This window comes from Bradysia coprophila, unplaced genomic scaffold, assembly GCF_014529535.1.
Source record: "Bradysia coprophila strain Holo2 unplaced genomic scaffold, BU_Bcop_v1 contig_50, whole genome shotgun sequence".
Taxonomy (NCBI): domain Eukaryota; kingdom Metazoa; phylum Arthropoda; class Insecta; order Diptera; family Sciaridae; genus Bradysia; species Bradysia coprophila.
Window position 1 is genome coordinate 1059869 of NW_023503751.1, and position 19686 is coordinate 1079554.

Below are 19686 nucleotides of genomic sequence, written 5' to 3' on the forward strand. Positions count from 1 at the left end.
ACCACACCCCTCTAAACTGGAAAATGTTTTGGTTCATGCATGGCTTAGTCATTTCTACGTATGCTTGTGCTAGTGCTCTCGGTATTTTGTTTGCCATTAACCATTCCATTAGGGGCTGTTCCCATATGACGTCACGCTATTTTATCGAATTTTCGACAACCCCCTCCCCCCTTGTCACGCAGTGTCATATTCACGCTACCCCCCCTAACAACTACGTCACGTTTCGAGTACTTCCCTTCCTTCAAAAAAATTGAAGTAGCATATAAAATGTGAATCGTTTTAAACAACAACCAATCATACCAAATTTTTCAACGGACGACATGCCTAGTGTAGTGTACGAACGTCGCTGACGGATCTATAAAAATTGTCTGTTTTAATTTGTGCGTAGAAATGACTAATTAAACTTAATATCAGTCGATTCTTAATTTTTTTAAACGTGACGTCACGCTTCGCGTAACGCTCCCCCTCCCCCTGTCTTCACTCGTCACGTTTTATGAATAGCTGTAAATAATTTTCGTTGAAAATTACAGGTTTTAACATTCAAAAGTATCGACATATTATAAATTTCTTATTTTGCTTACTTCTCTCATTTCTCTCATAAGAAGTATATGGAGAAATGAGAGAAGTTGGAGTTGGAGAAATAAGAAATGTATAATATGTCGATACTTTTGAATGTTAAAAACTGTAATCAATTTTATTTATGATTTTGTTGAGAAGTATGATGAAAAGTCCTAGTTTGGTGGGCGTCCGCGTTTTATGAAAGTGACCATGCCCTGCCCATCGCCCGCGAATTTTGAAGCCCATAACGCCCATGCCCGGGCATAATGCATGGGCTGCGGGCGGCTTACTCATCTCTACCACTTGTCTCGCATCTTTTTTTTTATTTCTTTTAGTTGTAGTTGTTTTTCTTAGTATACACAGGGACTTGCGTGAGGCCTAATTTGTTTACATGTGGCTGTGTTTCCATAGCGTACGACAAACACTGCTTTTTGAGAAAAAAAATCTTGTAATTGGACTCGCGTCACGGGCGCTACCTAACGCGCGCCTATTCACAAATTACGAACTCACTATAGGGCGAGCGGGTTCTGAACAAAACGGCCGTTTCATACATTTTGGAGGACGCGGCGGTCTGAAATTTCGAATTTGTTGAGTGCGCAATTTATGAATGATCCCCCACGTATTGTCCAACTTGATTTTGTGTTTTTTGTCAATTCAGATTTTTCCTATAAACTGCCAAACGTCCAATTCCCAGAAGTTGACAGCTCGCGAAGTGATATATTAAACGCACTTCTGTGCGTGAAAGGGCGTGAAGTGCTTGACAACTGAGGTCTTAACTGCAATTTTTAGGTTAACATTTGAACTAAACAAAACCAGGTTCATTCCGGTTGAACACGAAGCTGAAGTTTTTCATGTTCAGGTCAATGTAGAACTAAGATACACATAGAACCTGGAACGAATCATCTCGATCTCTAATTCATTGGAGCATTATTCTGAATAAATGAGTTTAAAACCTCTTGCACTCTAACCATCTATATCAGTATCATTCCCTAAAATACTTACTGTCTTTCCTTTTCGTCCGCGTGAAAAATGTGCGGAGGGCAATCAAAAGTACTAACGTTGAATTCTCCGTGTTGAACGTTTGTGTCAAGCAAAGGATGACCGATGTCGGTGTGATTTGGACGACTTTCAGTTGTCAAATTGTTCAACATATCGTGTACCGATATCACTTGCCGGTCGTTGCCATCCAAATGAAAATAATATCCGAAAAGTGCATTCCGGTACAGGTATTCGGTTAAATTGCCATTGATCAGATTGGTGTCGTTAACATTGAACGATAAAAGGTAGAGGCGTGAGAATGGGAAAAATATTCGCGGCTGGTTGATGATGTCATCGAACCATTCTTGATGGTTTTCCATGACTAGCAAATAGGATTCACAATTTGTTTTTGTTCGATCCAAAATATTTTGATTTTTCATGGAAATCAACGATTTCTGGTAAATCGTCACTCCATTCTCAGTGAGCGAATCGATTAACTGTTTGTGGCAAATCGACGACGATCGATCATTTGCAATCAAATGAAGGCACACACCAAATGGGAAATACATCCACGGTTTGAGATTCGGCGTTGTACAGTTGGAAATTGATGAATTACCCGCATAAAATCCATGTGAATCACCAATTTTATCGAGTAACAGAATCAATAAACCGGAAAATCCAACAAATTTACTACGATTCATTGCAACGTCGTTTATACACTCAATCAAGGGAATAAAAGTTTTCAACTCGGTTGTTTGTTTGATTTAAATGTTGAAAGTTGATGAACGGAAATTTCATGTTATTAAATCAAATTGCAGTGATTCGATAGGAGTTTGGAAGAAATTGTATTGATGTACAAATCGATGGGGACAACAAAGTTGTTAGGGGAACCATAAACATTGTCGAGAACCGTTGGACTCTTGTAGTCGTCTTGTAGTCGGAATTTACCAAGTAAAATGCCAAGAGGGTTGTGATATTACCGGTATATAGGTAGAACAATGAGACGAGCAAAAACCAGGTTTGGTGAACATATGGCCGACTGGATTAACGAAGACGAAAATGGATCAGCAGTAGCAGCACTGAGTCACAATCATGAAATCACTGACGACCAGTTATCTATTTTAAGACCGTACAGTGACGAATACAAAATTGATTACATGGAAGCAGTGTACATAAACGCCGAACAGTAGGCTACGAACGAAGAGACAAGTGTTTTCTAATGTAGAAAGTACCAGTAATTTGTAGCACAGACAAGGGACTTCGCTTGATTGTAGAAGAGTGTAGAATGTTCGTTTTTAGCCCCGTACGAAGTACAAAGGGGACTTATAGGATTACGATGCCGTGTGTAATTGATGGAATTTGAAGCAGACGGTAAGGGCAAAGTGTTTGCCTATGTTCATAGATGACGAATCCGCAATAAAAATTGTGTCTGTCCGTCACGTCGATATCTTGTGTAAATCAAATCCGATTTTTTTCCCCTACAAGGTAGTTGAAATAGTGAGGCTAAGTTCGAAGATGGGCATATTAGGGTCAGCCCTTCGTGAGTTAGGGCCACATAAGTGATTTAAGGTCTTTTGGTGATATTTATGGCAAAATAAACTTTGGAAATGTAAATGACACGGCAAATGAAAGGTATTGTCAATACCAATCCAGGAAAGAAAAGTTTTTTTTAAATCAGGTGAGTGGACCGTGAGTTAGGGCCTGATAAGTGAAAGGTCCTTCTTCTTCTTCTTTTTCAGCCTGTTTCTATCCACTGCTGGATGTAGGCCTCTCCAACTTCTTTCCATTTCGTACGATCCATTGCCATTTGCTGCCAGTTTGTACCTGCAATATTCTTAATTCCGTTTGTCCATCTCTCTGGTGGTCTACCTATAGCTCGTCTTTTATATGGTCGCCAGTTCATGATCTTTTTGGTCCAACGTTCGTCTGTCCTTCTTGCAATATGTCCCGCCCAGCTCCATTTCAGAGATGCTATTCTTTCCATGACATCAACGACCCTGGTTTGTTGTCGAATCCATTGTTTCGTCATTCTGTCTCTGAGTGTTATTCCAAGCATACTCCGTTCCATAGCTCTTTGTGTCACTCTCAATTTATCTTCGGATGCTTTCGTTAAAGTTAACGTTTCCGCTCCATAAGTGAGCACTGGAAGGACACAAGTGTCGAAAACTTTGCGTTTCAGACTATTATTCATTTTGCTTTTGAAAATTAGTCTGAGTTTTCCGAACGCTGCCCATGCAAGACCAATCCTACGTCTTATTTCTGCAGTTTGGTGGTCCAGACCTAACTCAGTTTATGTCCTAGATATACATAGCTGTCGACTCGTTCAATGACAGTGTCAACAATTTTGATTTCTCTATCGTCCCCGATGTTGGTCATGACTTTTGTGAAAGAAGGTTACTAGGGCCCTATGTGTTGTGTATTTTACATAGAACTCGAGTAAATTTCATTCGTTTTTCGTAATTTTTGTTTGATTTGGAAGGTAATCGAAGGCCGTATAGAATGTGGTTGAAAAAAAATTAAATTTGGGTCCTTGGCCTAAGGCCGGTACAAGGGCCCTATGTGTATTTTACATATAACTCGAGTCAATTTCATGCGTTTTTCGTAATTTTTGTTTCATTTGGAAGGTAGTCAAAGGCCGAATTGAATATAGTTGAAAAAAAAAATAATTTGGGTCCTCTCACTGAAGCCGATAATAGGCCCTAGGCAAACGCTACGACTGTTCTGATGGATCGTTTTTATGTAAAATTGTATAAATTCAGGAGCAAAGTTTGATTTGTAATTAGTTTAAAGGAGTCAGAGGCTTGATAATGGTCGTACATTGCCAATAAATATTGAAATTTGGTGTAATTTAAAAAGCGTTTTCATTTGAAACAAATCTTTCCGTAAAGTAGTAAGAAATAGTATTTTAAATGACTAGGGATAAAAAGATGAAAATTGGAGTTTTCGTGTGAATTTTGTTGATCCGAGGCGTAGCCGAGGTCAATAAGCTCACGAAAATGAGACTTTTCATTTTTATCCCGAGTTATGTAATGGACTTTACAGTACTTGAAACATGAAAAGTACGGTTTTCGCCGCATGCAGCATGTAAAATAACTTACGTAATAGACATGTTTCATAATCGTGAAATCATAACGAACCATTTTTAAATGAAATTTGATGTTAAAATAAGCATAATCTACCACTACACCTTATCAAAATATTCTTTAGGTTTTTTTTAAATTAATGAAGAACATTAATTTCAGAGGAAAGTATGACGTCAGACTAGTGCTGTCGTTCATATGTAATACATACACTAACACACTCGAAAAGCTGCGCTTACGTCATTAGTTGTTCGTCTATTTACGTACCAACATACAAAAACGAAAATACTAACAAATACTTATTCGAATGTAAACAAATACTCGCAAATAATGAGAATAATGACGTAGACAAATTAGGAAAATTTAAATTGCTGATTTAAAATACTAATTCACTCAAGAGATGTGTAAGATTGTGTATTTAAGGGTTCTGAAACCCGAATAACAATAATAAAATATTTCCAGAAGACCATGCAAGTCGTCTATTGTTTAAAATTTTGAATTTTGTCCTGTGCGGTTGCATCCCTCGTCTTCGGTTCCAGCTTGGTAAAAAAAGTTCCGAACAAGGACGTAATATAATAATTTTCTCGTCTGCGTTGTGAAAACAATATTACGCAAATATTACGTAAGTTGTGCCGTCATATCGATTCTCCTATTACGAATTCGGCAAGACCGATTAGTGCATAAAAAGCCCTGGCGCTGAACAGTGTGCGATGGAGCCAATTTGTTGGTGCTTTATGCTCCCCTATGATGATGATGATTAGTACATAAATTGTTGTGGAAAAAGTGCATACGTGCTCTGTGTGCAACACGCAATAGTACATAACTCCCCTTCGCCTCGAAATACAACCTTCCTATACGCCTCAGCCATTCGAGAGACTGTCATCAAATGCGATCAGTTGGTGTCATAATCACTGATCGAAATGTACTTCGATACCAAAAGGTTCGATAAAGGACGAACCTTATTGCGTTTCCATAAAGATGGACACAGCATTTACATCACTGCACAGTGCCGCTTTTAGCGTTTGGGCGCCATCGGGCAATTGGAAAAATAGGCGCCAATTTAGTAAAGCTAAATTTTTTTAAAGAACCTCGAGCGCCATGTTGTTCTGCTCCACTTCGGGCGCCACGGGCATTTGCCCATTTGGCCCATATTAATAAAGAGTTAATAAAGAAGACAGTGGAATAGGACGTGAATGCGCACTCAGATACTTGACAATGCTTGATGAAGTCTCAATGTTAATGTCAAGCTGGTGTTGGTACAGCATGTCAGTGCTCTGTTAAACGTAATTGAGTGTTGAATCTTAAGTCAGATCTTAAGAATTGTGGACTTTGGGGCGGAGAATTAAACACTTAATTATAAGGAATTTTTATTGATATGTGGATGAACACGTGTGTGTGTGTGTGTGTGTGGATGAACATCTGGATGAAATTGACGCCTAAATGCGTCCGCTTATATAGTTTTTATTTTTGATGAATCGTTATGCGGAATCATGTGCTTTAGGCAATATTGCCGATAGTATGTATCCATGCTCTTCAACCAGATGTTGTTTGCTTTCAGGTGCCAGATACCCGCCATGTTTGATTTGAGTTCGTCGATTGACTCAGTTTCATTCATCGCCAGACTATAATTTCTGGTGTCAGCTCTTGATAGAATCATCATGGTAATCCCTCCTCGAACCACACCGACATATCGCTTCGTTGTATTACCCGGAAGTTTGTAGAAAAACAGAGGTCTCATTCCGTCGACGTTCTCTTCTGTCGGCTGTTCTTCATGTGGAATCTCTTCGGGATCGGGATCGCCCGACAAAGCAGTTCGGGCTCTTTTAGGAATCGGAGCGTGTAATGTTTCGTCTTCGTCGACATCTTCTTCATCATCATCACCATCACCGGCACCGGTACGTTCTTCAGCTTCTTCCACATCTTCATCACGATCTTCATCCTCCGCATCATCTTCAGTTCCAGCACCATCTTCAGTTCCAGTACCATATTCAGTTCCAGCATCATCTTTGTCAACTTCTTCATCGCTATCGCTCGAAACGTCTCCTTGCACGACTCGTCCTGCCATTCCACTCGGCCCTGCAATTGACTCTTCCACTTCCTCTTCATCGTCCTCGGTTTCTTCTTCACCTTCGCTCCAGCATCACGGTGCACTTTGTATAAATGTTTCACATTGGTCGGCGGAGGTCCATGGAAATTGTCCCACGAAGTAACCCAATTGAATCTGGCAACTCCATCGGTGGATCCGTTTCTTTGATCTTGTTCACCAGTTTGAACAAAGATTCTCGGAGGCGCTTCTCTAAGTACTCGTTTTCAGACAGCGTGGGCTTCCTCGAAGTGTTTAGGACCAATTCATTCATTGCGGTCGGTAGACTTCTTTGTAGTTCCACATGGTCAGACGGTCGGTGCAGATATTCCTCGAGCGATCCGATTGCAAAGTCTAACCGCCGTACACTGTTTGCAGTCGCATTAAACATAAAATTCGCACTGTCAGCGCCTGCTTCTTTATTGATAAGTTGTAATGCGGCGTCGTTCAACAACGGGACCACCAGATAATATTCGGTCATTAGCCTGGTAGAAGATTTGTACCGTTCACAAATAACAGGCATCCGATCTCGCTTGATTGCAGGTTGACGCTCTGCAAATTTCGTTACACGACCAGCCACATAGGTCGACATTGAGACTACAAATGTCACGGCCAGCCGGCCCAACATTGCAACAAAAACGTACAGTGTGTCATTCAGGTCACCTGGCAATTGTGGCAAGAATGAATGGGCTGTTTTCTTTGAAATATCCACGAGGCGCTGGAGGTTATTTTTCGAGTGCAGCTTCAGGACTTCCACGATAAGCTGGCGATCATGGCCGTATAGACCCAATGCCAGCAATATGATTCGTGTAGCGTTGTTGGTTCTGGATGTATTGATTAGAGATGTAATCACTGTTTCCATTAAAACTTCTGAGGACGGACGACTTTTTCGCCGTAAGTACAGCGCAAGGTGGCTCTTGAATACTTTGGCGATTCGTTCCAATTCATCCGTCTCCTGTTTCAAAGTACGAATTGTGTTGATGAGGTAGTGGTTGTTGTTGGGTTGTTGTTGTCGAATGAAAATGTGGTGAACAACCGATTGTACACCGCTACATTGCCTTTGGGTTTTTTGTCTTTGCGGAATTGTTGACCAACACCTTTTCGAATGTCGACGAGGTAGCGATCTGGCAATGAATATCTTTTGGATGTTTCTTCTTCTTCGTTGGGGTTTCGCTTTCGTTTTCTGGACGCCATTTTGGCAAATCGATAAAGTACAAATGAAAAATTATTAGAGAAAAAAGAAATACAATTTTGACGATTGACACTATCTGCTGATTGCTTTGCACTCGGTGGCGCCAGGATGTTAGATCTCGAACAGAAGTGTTTACACTTGCAATTACGACAAATCAGAGTGTCTATCAATATTGCATGGAAGATCGAATAGGCCCTGATTTGTGAAAAGAAAAACAGTTTGTTCAGAATAAATGGAGAAGTTGAAAGGGCAACACGCCCGAAATAGCTGTTTATTCTCAATCGTTTCCCCAAAACCACAAATCGTAAGCTAGCTGGTAGCTAGCACTGTTGAAGACTCAACATTGAGATTTTACGCTGTTACAGGTAAAGCAGACCCCAACAAGTACAACCGAACCACTTAGGCTGAGAACCCTGAACATCTGACAATTCTTTAAAAACAAAACTTGTATAGCCGACACGCTTTTAGCGAAGGTACATTTTGTTATTATCGAGATTACAGTTATTGCGGTGACAGTTTGTAGACTATTGCCCTGAATAAGTTCAACGCTGTTAAGTCATATGAAATACCAAAGATCGAAAAGGAAACCATAAAGAATAAAAGATTGTCACATCAGCTAAAGAAGACAAGAATTACAGCATCAATGGCACACGATGTTCTTCGAACTTGTCGTTTGAATGAAAAGAATGCAAAGAAGTATTGTTGTGGGAGAAAGATTTAGAAATGTGACACAAAACGCCCTACATTTCGGCAACGCCAGATGGAATAAACGACACAAAAGACAGAATTATCGAACTAAAATGTTCTTTCAGTGTTTTATCGCTAAAATAAAACAACAAAAACAAACAGAGAACTTGATTCTCTTCCCTCCCATGGGATGCGTGAAGCAATGCATATAGAGAAGCGATCTGTTTCGACCTCGAAACTCAACGGTGGTCACAAAACTAGAGTGGGCTAGTTCTCATCAGTCGTTTCCGTTGAGTCCTTCCGGAGACCAGCAGTAAATCATTCACTTGAACAAGAATCGAATGATTACACGGAAAAATTGCCATTTTTCAATGGAAAAACAGAAAAAATCGGAGCGCAACTTACGAAAAAACCCAAATTCGTTGCAGGAGAAACCAAAACAAAAACATAGCTAACGCCGACCCGTACGAAACACCTATTCGTATCAAAAGCCTTTCATGTGAAACTCTTCATTTCTCTTACTTCATTTTCTTCTCTGCTGAAAAACTATTCTTCCTTTTAAATCACTTACATTATCCACTCTTTGCCTTGTTTTCATATACAATTAAATTGCCGGAGGCAATATAGACAGCCCCGCACGAAGTCAAATTTCATAAATTCCTATTTAAACAGCTATATACCGCTATATTTACCTATCTTCTTCTTCTTCTTCTTCTTCTTTTTCAGCCTGTTTCTATCCACTGCTGGATGTAGGCCTCTCCAACTTCTTTCCATTTCGTACGATCCATTGCCATTTGCTGCCAGTTTGTACCTGCAATATTCTTAATTCCGTTTGTCCATCTCTCTGGTGGTCTACCTATAGCTCGTCTTTTATATGGTCGCCAGTTCATGATCTTTTTGGTCCAACGTTCGTCTGTCCTTCTTGCAATATGTCCCGCCCAGCTCCATTTCAGAGATGCTATTCTTTCCATGACATCAACGACCCTGGTTTGTTGTCGAATCCATTGATTCGTCATTCTGTCTCTGAGTGTTATTCCAAGCATACTCCGTTCCATGGCTCTTTGTGTCACTCTCAATTTTTCTTCGGATGCTTTCGTTAAAGTTAACGTTTCCGCTCCATAAGTGAGCACTGGAAGGACACAAGTGTCGAAAACTTTGCGTTTCAGACTATTATTCATTTTGCTTTTGAAAATTAGTCTGAGTTTTCCGAACGCTGCCCATGCAAGACCAATCCTACGTCTTATTTCTGCAGTTTGGTTGTCCAGACCTAACTTCAGCTTATGTCCTAGATATACGTAGCTGTCGACTCGTTCAATGACAGTGTCACCAATTTTGATTTCTCTATCGTCCCCGATGTTGGTCATGACTTTTGTTTTCGATAAGTTCATCTTGAGGCCAACTTTGTTTGCCTCTTCACTTAACTGTTGAAGCATATGCTGAGCCTGACCTAGATTCGCTGCTATCGGTACAATGTCATCAGCGAAGCGGAGATTGCTCAGGTACTCTCCATTTATCTTTATTCCCATTTTACTCCAGTTTAACTTCCTAAAAACACTCTGCAGAATCGCCGTGAATAATTTCGGTGAAATGGTGTCACCCTGCCTTACACCTCGGCCGATTCTGAATTTCTCCGTGCTCTTATGAAGTTTTATACATGAAGTAGCATTTTTGTACACATATCGAATTGTGTTGGAGTACCTTGAGTCTACTCTACATTCGTCTAATGCGTCCAATATCGACCATGTTTCCACTGAATCGAAAGCTTTTTCGACGTCAATGAATAGCAAGACTATGTCGATGTTGTATTCACGACACTTCTCAATAAGCGTTCTCATCACTTGCAAATGGTCGTTTGTGCTGAAACCAGATCTGAAAGCAGCTTGTTCAACAGGTTGGTAGAAGTCGAACTTGTTAGTGTTCCTCTTCGTAATGATTTTCATAAACAACTTGTAGAGTGTTGACAATAGGCTTATGGGTCGGTAATTTTCCAGCTTTGTTATGTCTCCTTTTTTATGCAGCAATGTAATTACCGCATTTTCCCAGGCTTCTGGTACTTCTTCCCATTGGAGGCATTGATTAAACAAAGCCGTGATTGCCTTTAATAAGGAGTCTCCACCCAGCTTAATGGCTTCCACTGGAACACCATCTTCTCCTATTTACCTATATTTCACTGTAAATAAACATTCCACAAATGAATTTGCTATTATATAGCTCTACATGCCTGTATATTGCTCAATATAGGTGAATATAGATATATATATAGATGTCCATATATGTAATGCCTGAAACACTCCACACACATAACAAATTATTTCCATGTTAACATAAACTCTCTAAGTACCATTTTCCCCAAGATATATCACTTTTAATAAAATCCAATATGGCCGCCGGAAGCCATTTTGTTAGGAGACCGGAAATAGCACTGACGCTTTATATTCGTTAATACCTTTCAAACAAAAAAAAATTCATGAAATTCGGTCAAAATTTACTCGAGATATTGTCAAAATACACCACGTTCACTGTACTTCCGAGTAGCCAGATAAAAGCTCACTCCAAGAGACCTAGCTCACGCTCCGGAGAACATAATTTCATACAATTTTCCCTGATTGGTACGGTCAATACCTATCTAATAAAGCTAAAACAGACGAAATATGTTCAAATGTGGCCGACCTACAAGCAAAAACTGCTTGCAGCCCTGTGCCTGTTTCACACCAAGGGCTCTAACTCACGAATCGGTCATCCGATTTCCATAAACTTTTTTTTTCGATCGGTATTGTACCTTTTGCCTTGCAAATAGTCCATCTGCACTACACAAATTCAGATGAAAATCCAAAAAATGAAAGTAAATAATCACCAAAACCTGAGATTCTTCTCAATTTCAAGTGAGTTGCGCGACCTCTAACATCTTTTTATGAATTTTGCAAACACTTTTTTTTAACCTGAACTGGGTTCAATACGTTCGGGAAATTGTTTGCACTAGACAAATTTACCTATTCTCCAACAAAGGTTCTATATCAATGAGCGTGGTCAATGACTTGCGTTATTCAAGAAGCACTTTCGCTAATAATAACGACAAACGATAAGATTAATGTGAATCTGTCTTAAATTTCATTGTAAGCTTAATCTGGTAACATAAATTTTGATAAAAAATACTCTTCAATCTATAAACAGAAGGAGGGACCCGTACGAATAGTGTACGTAATGTAGCTAGTAGTCTAGAAAAGTCAAGGGGAAGGGGATTAATTCAACGAAAAGAGGCCCAATAAAAACAGTCGAAATCCGTTCAAACTTGCCAACCTATTTGCAAAAAAGGCTTGGCGCCCTATACCTGGTTCACACCAAGCGCTCTAACCCATGAATCGGTCATCCAATTTCTATTCCAATTTTTTCGGCAGATCGGTATTGTATAGCCCCCGGGAGCCCGAGAAACTCTCGGTACCGGGCCCAGCGATGGTTGAGGAGCCTATCCTTGGCTGAAACGTGGTGGCTGTGGGCTGCACCTTTGGAGTACTACTCCCGGGGTAATTGTAGTAAGAATGAAGTTTGGTTCTGGCAGTGCCGCCTTTTCCATATGGGCCAAATGGGCAAATGCCCATGGCGCCCGAAGTGGAGCAGAAGTAAATGGCGCCCGAGTTCCTTTAAAAAAAATTAGCTTTACTAAATTGGCGCCTATTTTTCCAATTGCCCGATGGTGCCCAAAAGCTAAAAGCGGCACTGGGTTCTGGCCTCACCTTTGGTATGCGGTGCATGAAACACTGGCATAAAAAAGGCAGTCATCTGACGCGCTGATTGAGCGTATCTCAATCTACTCCTCTTAGAGAGGACGAGATGTTATGCCTTCGGGTGGGAAATATCGTTAATCTAAAGATATTATTCTGTATATACCTTTCATTTGACGTGTCACTTATAAGTGTAGCGTTTAAATGTCCGGAGACATCTTTGAAATTATGCACATCAGCTCATGATGGATTGACACAAAAAATGTTCGAACTTAGCATTCCTTTTGAAATTGCTAAACAGACAGACAGCATTTTTTTCGCTGATTTGCATCTGTGCATTTGTGGACAACCTTGCTCAGGGAGTCGAACTCTTACAAACGTCATGGTAAACCTATAATACCCCAGTACTTCGTACGGGTCTCAAAATACGATTCAATCAATAAAAACTCCTGGCAAGTCTATAAAAAGCTTCAGAGCTACATTGCACCATACGCAGTTGAAGATGCCAAAATTAATTGACGTAGTAATTCTTCTGTTCGTTGCTTATTCCGCGGACGGTGCGTGTGTCAGTCCAACAGCCACAACAGCTATTGGTACTAAAGCACCAAGTCCGGGTTCATTTTGTTCGGGTGATCTGATTTTCGAGGATAATTTTGATACTTTCGATCATTCCAAATGGTTTCATGATCAGACCATGGCTGGTGGAGGAAATGACGAATTTCAATGGTACGTTCATGACCGAGAGAATTCTTTTACTTCTGGTGGGATTCTTCATCTGAAGCCAACATTCACAGCTGATTTATTCGGTGAATCATTTTTGACATCCGGTAGAGTCACAATTCCACCTGCCGATTGCACAGACTCTAGCAATGGCGGCTGTGATAGACAGGGAACTGCAAATTATATCATACATCCGATCCGAAGTGCCTTGGTAAAAACATCTGAGTCATTTTCGTTTAAGTTCGGCACATTGGAGATTCGAGCAAAGAATCCAACAGGTGATTGGTTGTGGCCAGCACTGTGGTTGATGCCAAAAAATCGCGTTTATGGTGGATGGCCAGCTTCTGGTGAAATAGACTTAATGGAAAGTAGAGGCAATCCAGCATTATACGATGGAAATGTAAATGTGGGCACTGAACAATTTGGATCGACATTACATTTCGGTCCACGATGGGACGTTAATGGTTATCAGACAGCTCATTATTCAAAGAATCAATCACCTGGATTCAATGAAGGTTTTCACGTGTACAAAGTTCACTGGACTCCAACGTCTCTCCAATTTTTTGTTGATAATGTTCTCGTCGGAACAGTTAATGCCGGAACAGGATTTTGGGCTCGTGGAGGATTTTCTTGGACCGGCCTTTCCAACCCATGGATCAACGGAACAATCATGGCACCGTTCGATCAAGAGTTTTACATCATAATGAATACAGCCGTCGGAGGAACTAATTCGTATTTCCCAGAACGTTTCGAAAATAGAAACGGTGACAAGCCATGGTATACTATTTTATCATTTACTTTGATTGTATAGATTCTGAGCATTATTTTGCTGCAGGTTGAATTCATCAGGAACATCGAAGAGAGACTTTTGGCGTGGTCGAACCCAATGGGAACCAACGTGGCATAGAACCACTGATAAAAGTCATTTCCAAGTTGATTATGTACGGGTGTGGGCATTGTAAGGAGTTGTTCGTTATTGTGTACATACAACAAGGTTTTAAAGCACATGGAACCTGATTTTTCTTCATGTGTCTACGTTTACATACCTTGAGTAAAACGCTTCTGACATCAAAATTCTAAGTTCAAAGATGGGCGACTTTGGGTCAGCCACTCCCACGCTGGATCACCATAACCGCTTCAGGGTTTTTCGAAGATATCTGTTGAGAATTTTACGTCTCTATTTGATTACCGGTTGGCTGTACTGCTACTTTCTACTAAGCATTGGTGACCGGAAAGGATATTCTCCCCGCACTAGTAGCGCCAGAAACCTCTGCCTATCTACTGAGAAATAAACACATTACTTAGGGCTCTTGCCCGTTTAACGTTCAAGTTTATTCTGATCTTTTTCTTCAAAAATGTCCCGAGGGATTCTTTTGAAAAACAGCCTACCGAAATCGGACGCATTTTCCAGTGGACTTTTTTATATGTGCTAGAAAGGACTTCGACCTTAGAACCCAAAACCACTTTCAGAGTTCCCACGACTTAGGAAGGCTCCTAAAATTAGGAATTTTAGGAGATTTTAAAGGTAATTTTAAAAAATTTGGATAAAGTTTTGTAAGTAATTTCCGGAGGAATTTTTGCAGCCCTTAGATCTTTCTATGTCTCATACACTTCGTAAAATAATTAAAATGTTTGCGATGGATAAAGGATCGAGACTGACGTAGTCCACGAAAAATTGATATCATCCCTAGGATGTCAAAAACTCGATTTTCTCAATTGAGCCATTTTTAGTAGAATAAGACTAATGCAGTAAACAAAGATCTCAAAGAAGGTTTTTGGTAGAGGTCGAAGTAGGTGGGAGACCAAAAACTCAAAAATTTAGCTTCTATCTTCTTCTTCTTCTTCTTCTTTTTCAGCCTGTTTCTATCCACTGCTGGATGTAGGCCTCTCCAACTTCTTTCCATTTCGTACGATCCATTGCCATTTGCTGCCAGTTTGTACCTGCAATATTCTTAATTCCGTTTGTCCATCTCTCTGGTGGTCTACCTATAGCTCGTCTTTGATATGGTCGCCAGTTCATGATCTTTTTGGTCCAACGTTCGTCTGTCCTTCTTGCAATATGTCCCGCCCAGCTCCATTTCAGAGATGCTATTCTTTCCATGACATCAACGACCTGGTCTGTTGTCGAATCCATTGATTCGTCATTCTGTCTCTGAGTGTTATTCCAAGCATACTCCGTTCCATGGCTCTTTGTGTCACTCTCAATTTATCTTCGGATGCTTTCGTTAAAGTTAACGTTTCCGCTCCATAGATGAGCACTGGAAGGACACAAGTGTCGAAAACTTTGCGTTTCAGACAATTATTCATTTTGCTTTTGAAAACTAGTCTGAGTTTTCCGAACGCTGTCCATGCAAGACCAATCCTACGTCTTATTTCTGCAGTCTGGTTGTCCAGACCTAACTTCAGTTTATGTCCTAGATATACATAGCTGTCGACTCGTTCAATGACAGTGTCACCAATTTTGATTTCTCTATCGTCCCCGATGTTGGTCATGACTTTCGTTTTCGATAAGTTCATCTTGAGGCCAACTTTGCTTGCCTCTTCACTTAACTGTTGTAGCATAAGCTGAGCCTGACCTAGATTCGCTGCTATCGGTACAATGTCATCAGCGAAACGGAGATTGCTCAGTTACTCTCCATTTATCTTTATTCTTATTTTACTCCAGTTTAACTTCCTAAAAACACTCTGCAGAATCGCCGTGAATAATTTCGGTGAAATGGTGTCACCCTGCCTTACACCTCGGCCAATTCTGAATTTCTCCGTGCTCTTATGAAGTTTTATACATGAAGTAGCATTTTTGTACACATATCGAATTGTGTTGGAGTACCTTGAGTCTACTCTACATTCGTCTAATGCGTCCAATATCGACCATGTTTCCACTGAATCGAAAGCTTTTTTGAAGTCTATGAATAGCAAGACTATGTCGATGTTGTATTCACGACACTTCTCAATAAACGTTCTCATCACCTGCAAATGGTCGTTTGTGCTGAAACCAGATCTGAAAGCAGCTTGTTCAACAGGTTGGTAGAAGTCGAACTTGTTAGTGTTCCTCTTCGTAATGATTTTCATAAACAACTTGTAGAGTGTTGACAATAGGCTTATGGGCCGGTAATTTTCCAGCTTTGTTATGTCTCCTTTTTTATGCAGCAATGTAATTACCGCATTTTCCCAGGCTTCTGGTACTTCTTCCCATTGGAGACATTGATTAAACAAAGCCGTGATTGCCTTTAATAAGGAGTCTCCACCTAGTTTAATGGCTTCCACTGGAACACCATCTTCTCCGGGAGACTTTTTGTTTTTCATCTCGGCTACTGCGGCCTTGACTTCATCAACAGTTATGTCGGGCATATCCCGATTCTTCTATGATTTGTCGCAAGTTGTAAATGAATTTTTAAAATTTACGCCAGTGTCGATCCTTTATCCATCGCACACCCCTAACTGACAAAATGTTGTTTTTTTTAATCAAAACGTCTTTTTCCTTATGTAGTTCAATAATTGAAACTTTTATGGTTTACACTTTTTTGACGGCAGTATCGACCAGCAACTTGGCCTTTATTTTTTGTTTCTTGTCGACTGGACCCTTCTTTCAAGTTTGTAAGATTCACCATATTTTTGGTCGAAGTGCGACGATAGTTTGTTTGTTATCGCTAAATGCACGTTCAGGATCGCTGTTTGCATAACTAGAAAGGACTGTTTTCAAATTCATTGCCGCGTAATTAAAAAAATTACCTGTTTTTCAGTTTATAAAAAATAATTTGGCCCATTTTAGGAATTTTAGGATTGTTACAAGACTTTAGGAGATTTTAGGAGGATTTGGTCCATTTTAGGAATTTTATGAATTTTAGGAGGAGTGGGAACTCTGCACTTTCAAAAAAATTCTTCGAAGCTTTTGTGACTGGTGAAAGGTGATCAAAAACCGAAAACTTGCACTTTTCTTACCAAAATTTCTCCGGATACACGAGCCGTACAGGGTCGTGTGGGGTGTCATTAGAAAGGTAATCACATGTACTATTGAGCCGAATAGAGACTTATTGGGTTTAAAATTCATCGACACTGAAATATAAGCAGTTAAATTTTTTAACCGAAAACTTGCACTTTTCTTACCAATATTTCTCCAGTTACACGAGCCGTACATGGTGGTGTGGGGTATCATTTGAAAGGTAATTTTATGTGCTTTTGGGCCAAATAGGGTCTTATGGGGTTTGGATGCATATGCGATGAAATATGGGCACTTAAACATTTCAACTTCTCATATTTCATCGCATATGCATCCAAACCCCATAAGACCCTATTCTATAAAATTACCTTTCAAATGATACCCCACACCACCATGTACGGCTCGTGTAACTGGAGAAATATTGGTAAGAAAAGTGCAAGTTTTCGGTTGAAGACTTCAACTGCACATATTTCAGTGTGGATTAATTTTAAAACCAATGAGTCTCTATTCGGCTCAATAGTACATGTGATTACCGTTCTAATGACACCCCACACGACCATGTACGGCTCGTGTATCCGGAGAAATTTTGGTAAGAATTTTCGGCTTTCGATCACCTTTCACCAGCCATAAAAGCTTCGAAGAATTTTTTTCAGAGTGGTTTTGGCTTCTAGGGTCGAAGTCCTTTCTAGGTACCTATAAAAAGTTCCACTAGAAAACACTCCCGATTTCGGTAGGCTGTTTTTCAAAAGAATCCCTCCCCGTATTCATACCCAAAATCACGGGTAATTTGATCAAATTCATTTCAATTGAGTGCTTCGATGTTCTGATTTTCTGCAGTGAAATCACTCTCCATAATATTTCGAACAATATCTCCGGACATTTAATAGCTACACTTCTGAATGATACGTACGAACCAGGGAAAACAAAGTTTATGAAATTCGGTTCACCGGATCGTGAGCTGGGTCTCTTGGAGTGAACGCATATCCGGCTGTTTTTCTGGATAACTCCCATTCGAGAAGGTTGGTAAATAATAAAAAATCAATCCCCCCTAGTGCGCATACAATTACTCGTTTTTGCATTTTGTTTTATCCTTTCTCCAAATTTGACAACACGTACAGCAATCTGTATAAATGTGTTGTTGTGTTACGCTTATATAATAGAGGTGATTGCATAAGCATGGAGAAACACCTCAAAATAAAGCAATAGAACCAGCAATGCACATCCCCTTAATGACACTATTTGTTATTTGCACATGTGGAGACGGATTCACAGTGTTGTCGTCAGGCCCGGATTTGAAGGTGAAGAAGGTCGTTGTATATTGTTCCCTGCAAGTCAAGGTCTTATGACAGAGAATCACCTGAAACGTCCGTAACGTTTGTTACCGAGATATTCGAGTAATTCTGCACTGATTTTGAAAATTTTGGTTTTAATCAACGAAGAATGAAAATTTTGAGGTTAAGTTCGTAGATTGGCCATGCTGACGTAGTGAAATGGAAGTAATTCTCAATCAGTCAAAACACCCTGAAGGATCAAAGTGACGCAAGTCCTTGTGTCTACTTACAAATTAAGTGATACCGCTGAGGGCGATGCATTCTGCTCCTGTACGCAAGTAAATCAACATAAAATTAACCCAAAAAAGTTTTAGAACAAATTTTACAAAAAGAAATTGCGTCACAAAAAGGCTTTCTTTAGTGTTAAAAATGATCAATGCTAAGTGATTTAACAATCAAGGTTAACGAGTAACATTAAATGTTTAATCAAATCGTTTCAGAGAACTAAGGATTTCAGTAAAGTGTTCAGTGTGTGAAATTGGTAGATAGGAGACGGATGCAGTCTTAAAATGTTTCAATCATCAATTTAGCCTCTTGTTGGCGGTCACGGGTGGGACACTATTCACGCTATTCACATATATTTTATGTCGAAAAGTCTGGAAGGTGTTGGCGGTCTAGTCTTAAACTAGACATTTTTCAGCTCTGAAATAACTTTCATAAGTGGCAAATAAATGAATTTGTAAGAAAATCAGGTTGGATTTCATCTGTGAAAGATATTGCTCAAGAAAATAGTCGGAAGATCACAGTTCGTTTTCAACATTTCGTTTGAATTCCATTTTTGCATCCTGAACATTGACACTATGGGAATTTTAAGGGTTGTTTTTCGAGCCGCAGCCGCCACTACTTTGTATGACGTTGACAACTCACACTTCCATGCACAAAAATGATCACACAACGACCTCTACAACATATCAAACTGATCACACAACTTCCTCCTTTTTAAACTAAAAAATCTATTCAAAATATTTTGTGTCAAGGGACCTGACCTACCCAAGCGGTGGGTCCTCGCTGATTAAAATAAATGAAGCGGAAACCAACTTAAACAAGAAAACAAACACTTTGTTTCTTTCAACCATACACAACAACCTACTTGCTTTCAAATTCGGGCCTCATGACAGCACTATGAATCCATCTCTGTAAAACCGATAACAAATAACGTCATTTAGTGTTGATTTAGACAGCGACGCATAATGGTACAATTGACACTACAACAAGGGAAGTCTGTTAATTTTAACACTATACGTTGTCCGTACGTTGCAATGTAAATCCACTGCAAAGTTGTAAACAAACTGTGTTCCAGTCGAAATTGAAAAGAAAATTTTGATAATTTTTAAAATTGCCTATCAAAAGTGAAAGTCCAGTAAAAAATTGGTAAAACTTCAATTAGAGTCAATGTGAAAG

At 39.8% G+C, this 19686-nt stretch overlaps 1 protein-coding gene across 1 annotated transcript; it reads left to right on the forward strand.

Moving 5' to 3' along the window:
- Nucleotides 1-12799: 12799 nt before the first annotated feature.
- On the forward strand, nucleotides 12800-14043 carry LOC119082915 (beta-1,3-glucan-binding protein-like). Its single transcript, XM_037192571.1, has 2 exons — nucleotides 12800-13794; nucleotides 13853-14043. Exons 1-2 carry the CDS (start codon nucleotides 12800-12802, stop codon nucleotides 13977-13979), a joined length of 1122 nt encoding a protein of 373 aa, XP_037048466.1. The 3' UTR covers nucleotides 13980-14043.
- The last annotated feature ends 5643 nt before the right edge of the window (nucleotides 14044-19686 follow it).

What these genes read in the sequence shown, in the direction of transcription:
- LOC119082915 (XM_037192571.1), top strand. Translation starts at nt 12,800, where the DNA reads ATGCCAAAATTAATTGACGTAGTAATTCTTCTGTTCGTTGCTTATTCC. An exon ending in AGAAACGGTGACAAGCCATG is followed by an intron (nt 13,795 to 13,852) that starts GTATACTATTTT and finishes ATTTTGCTGCAG; the next exon opens with GTTGAATTCATCAGGAACAT.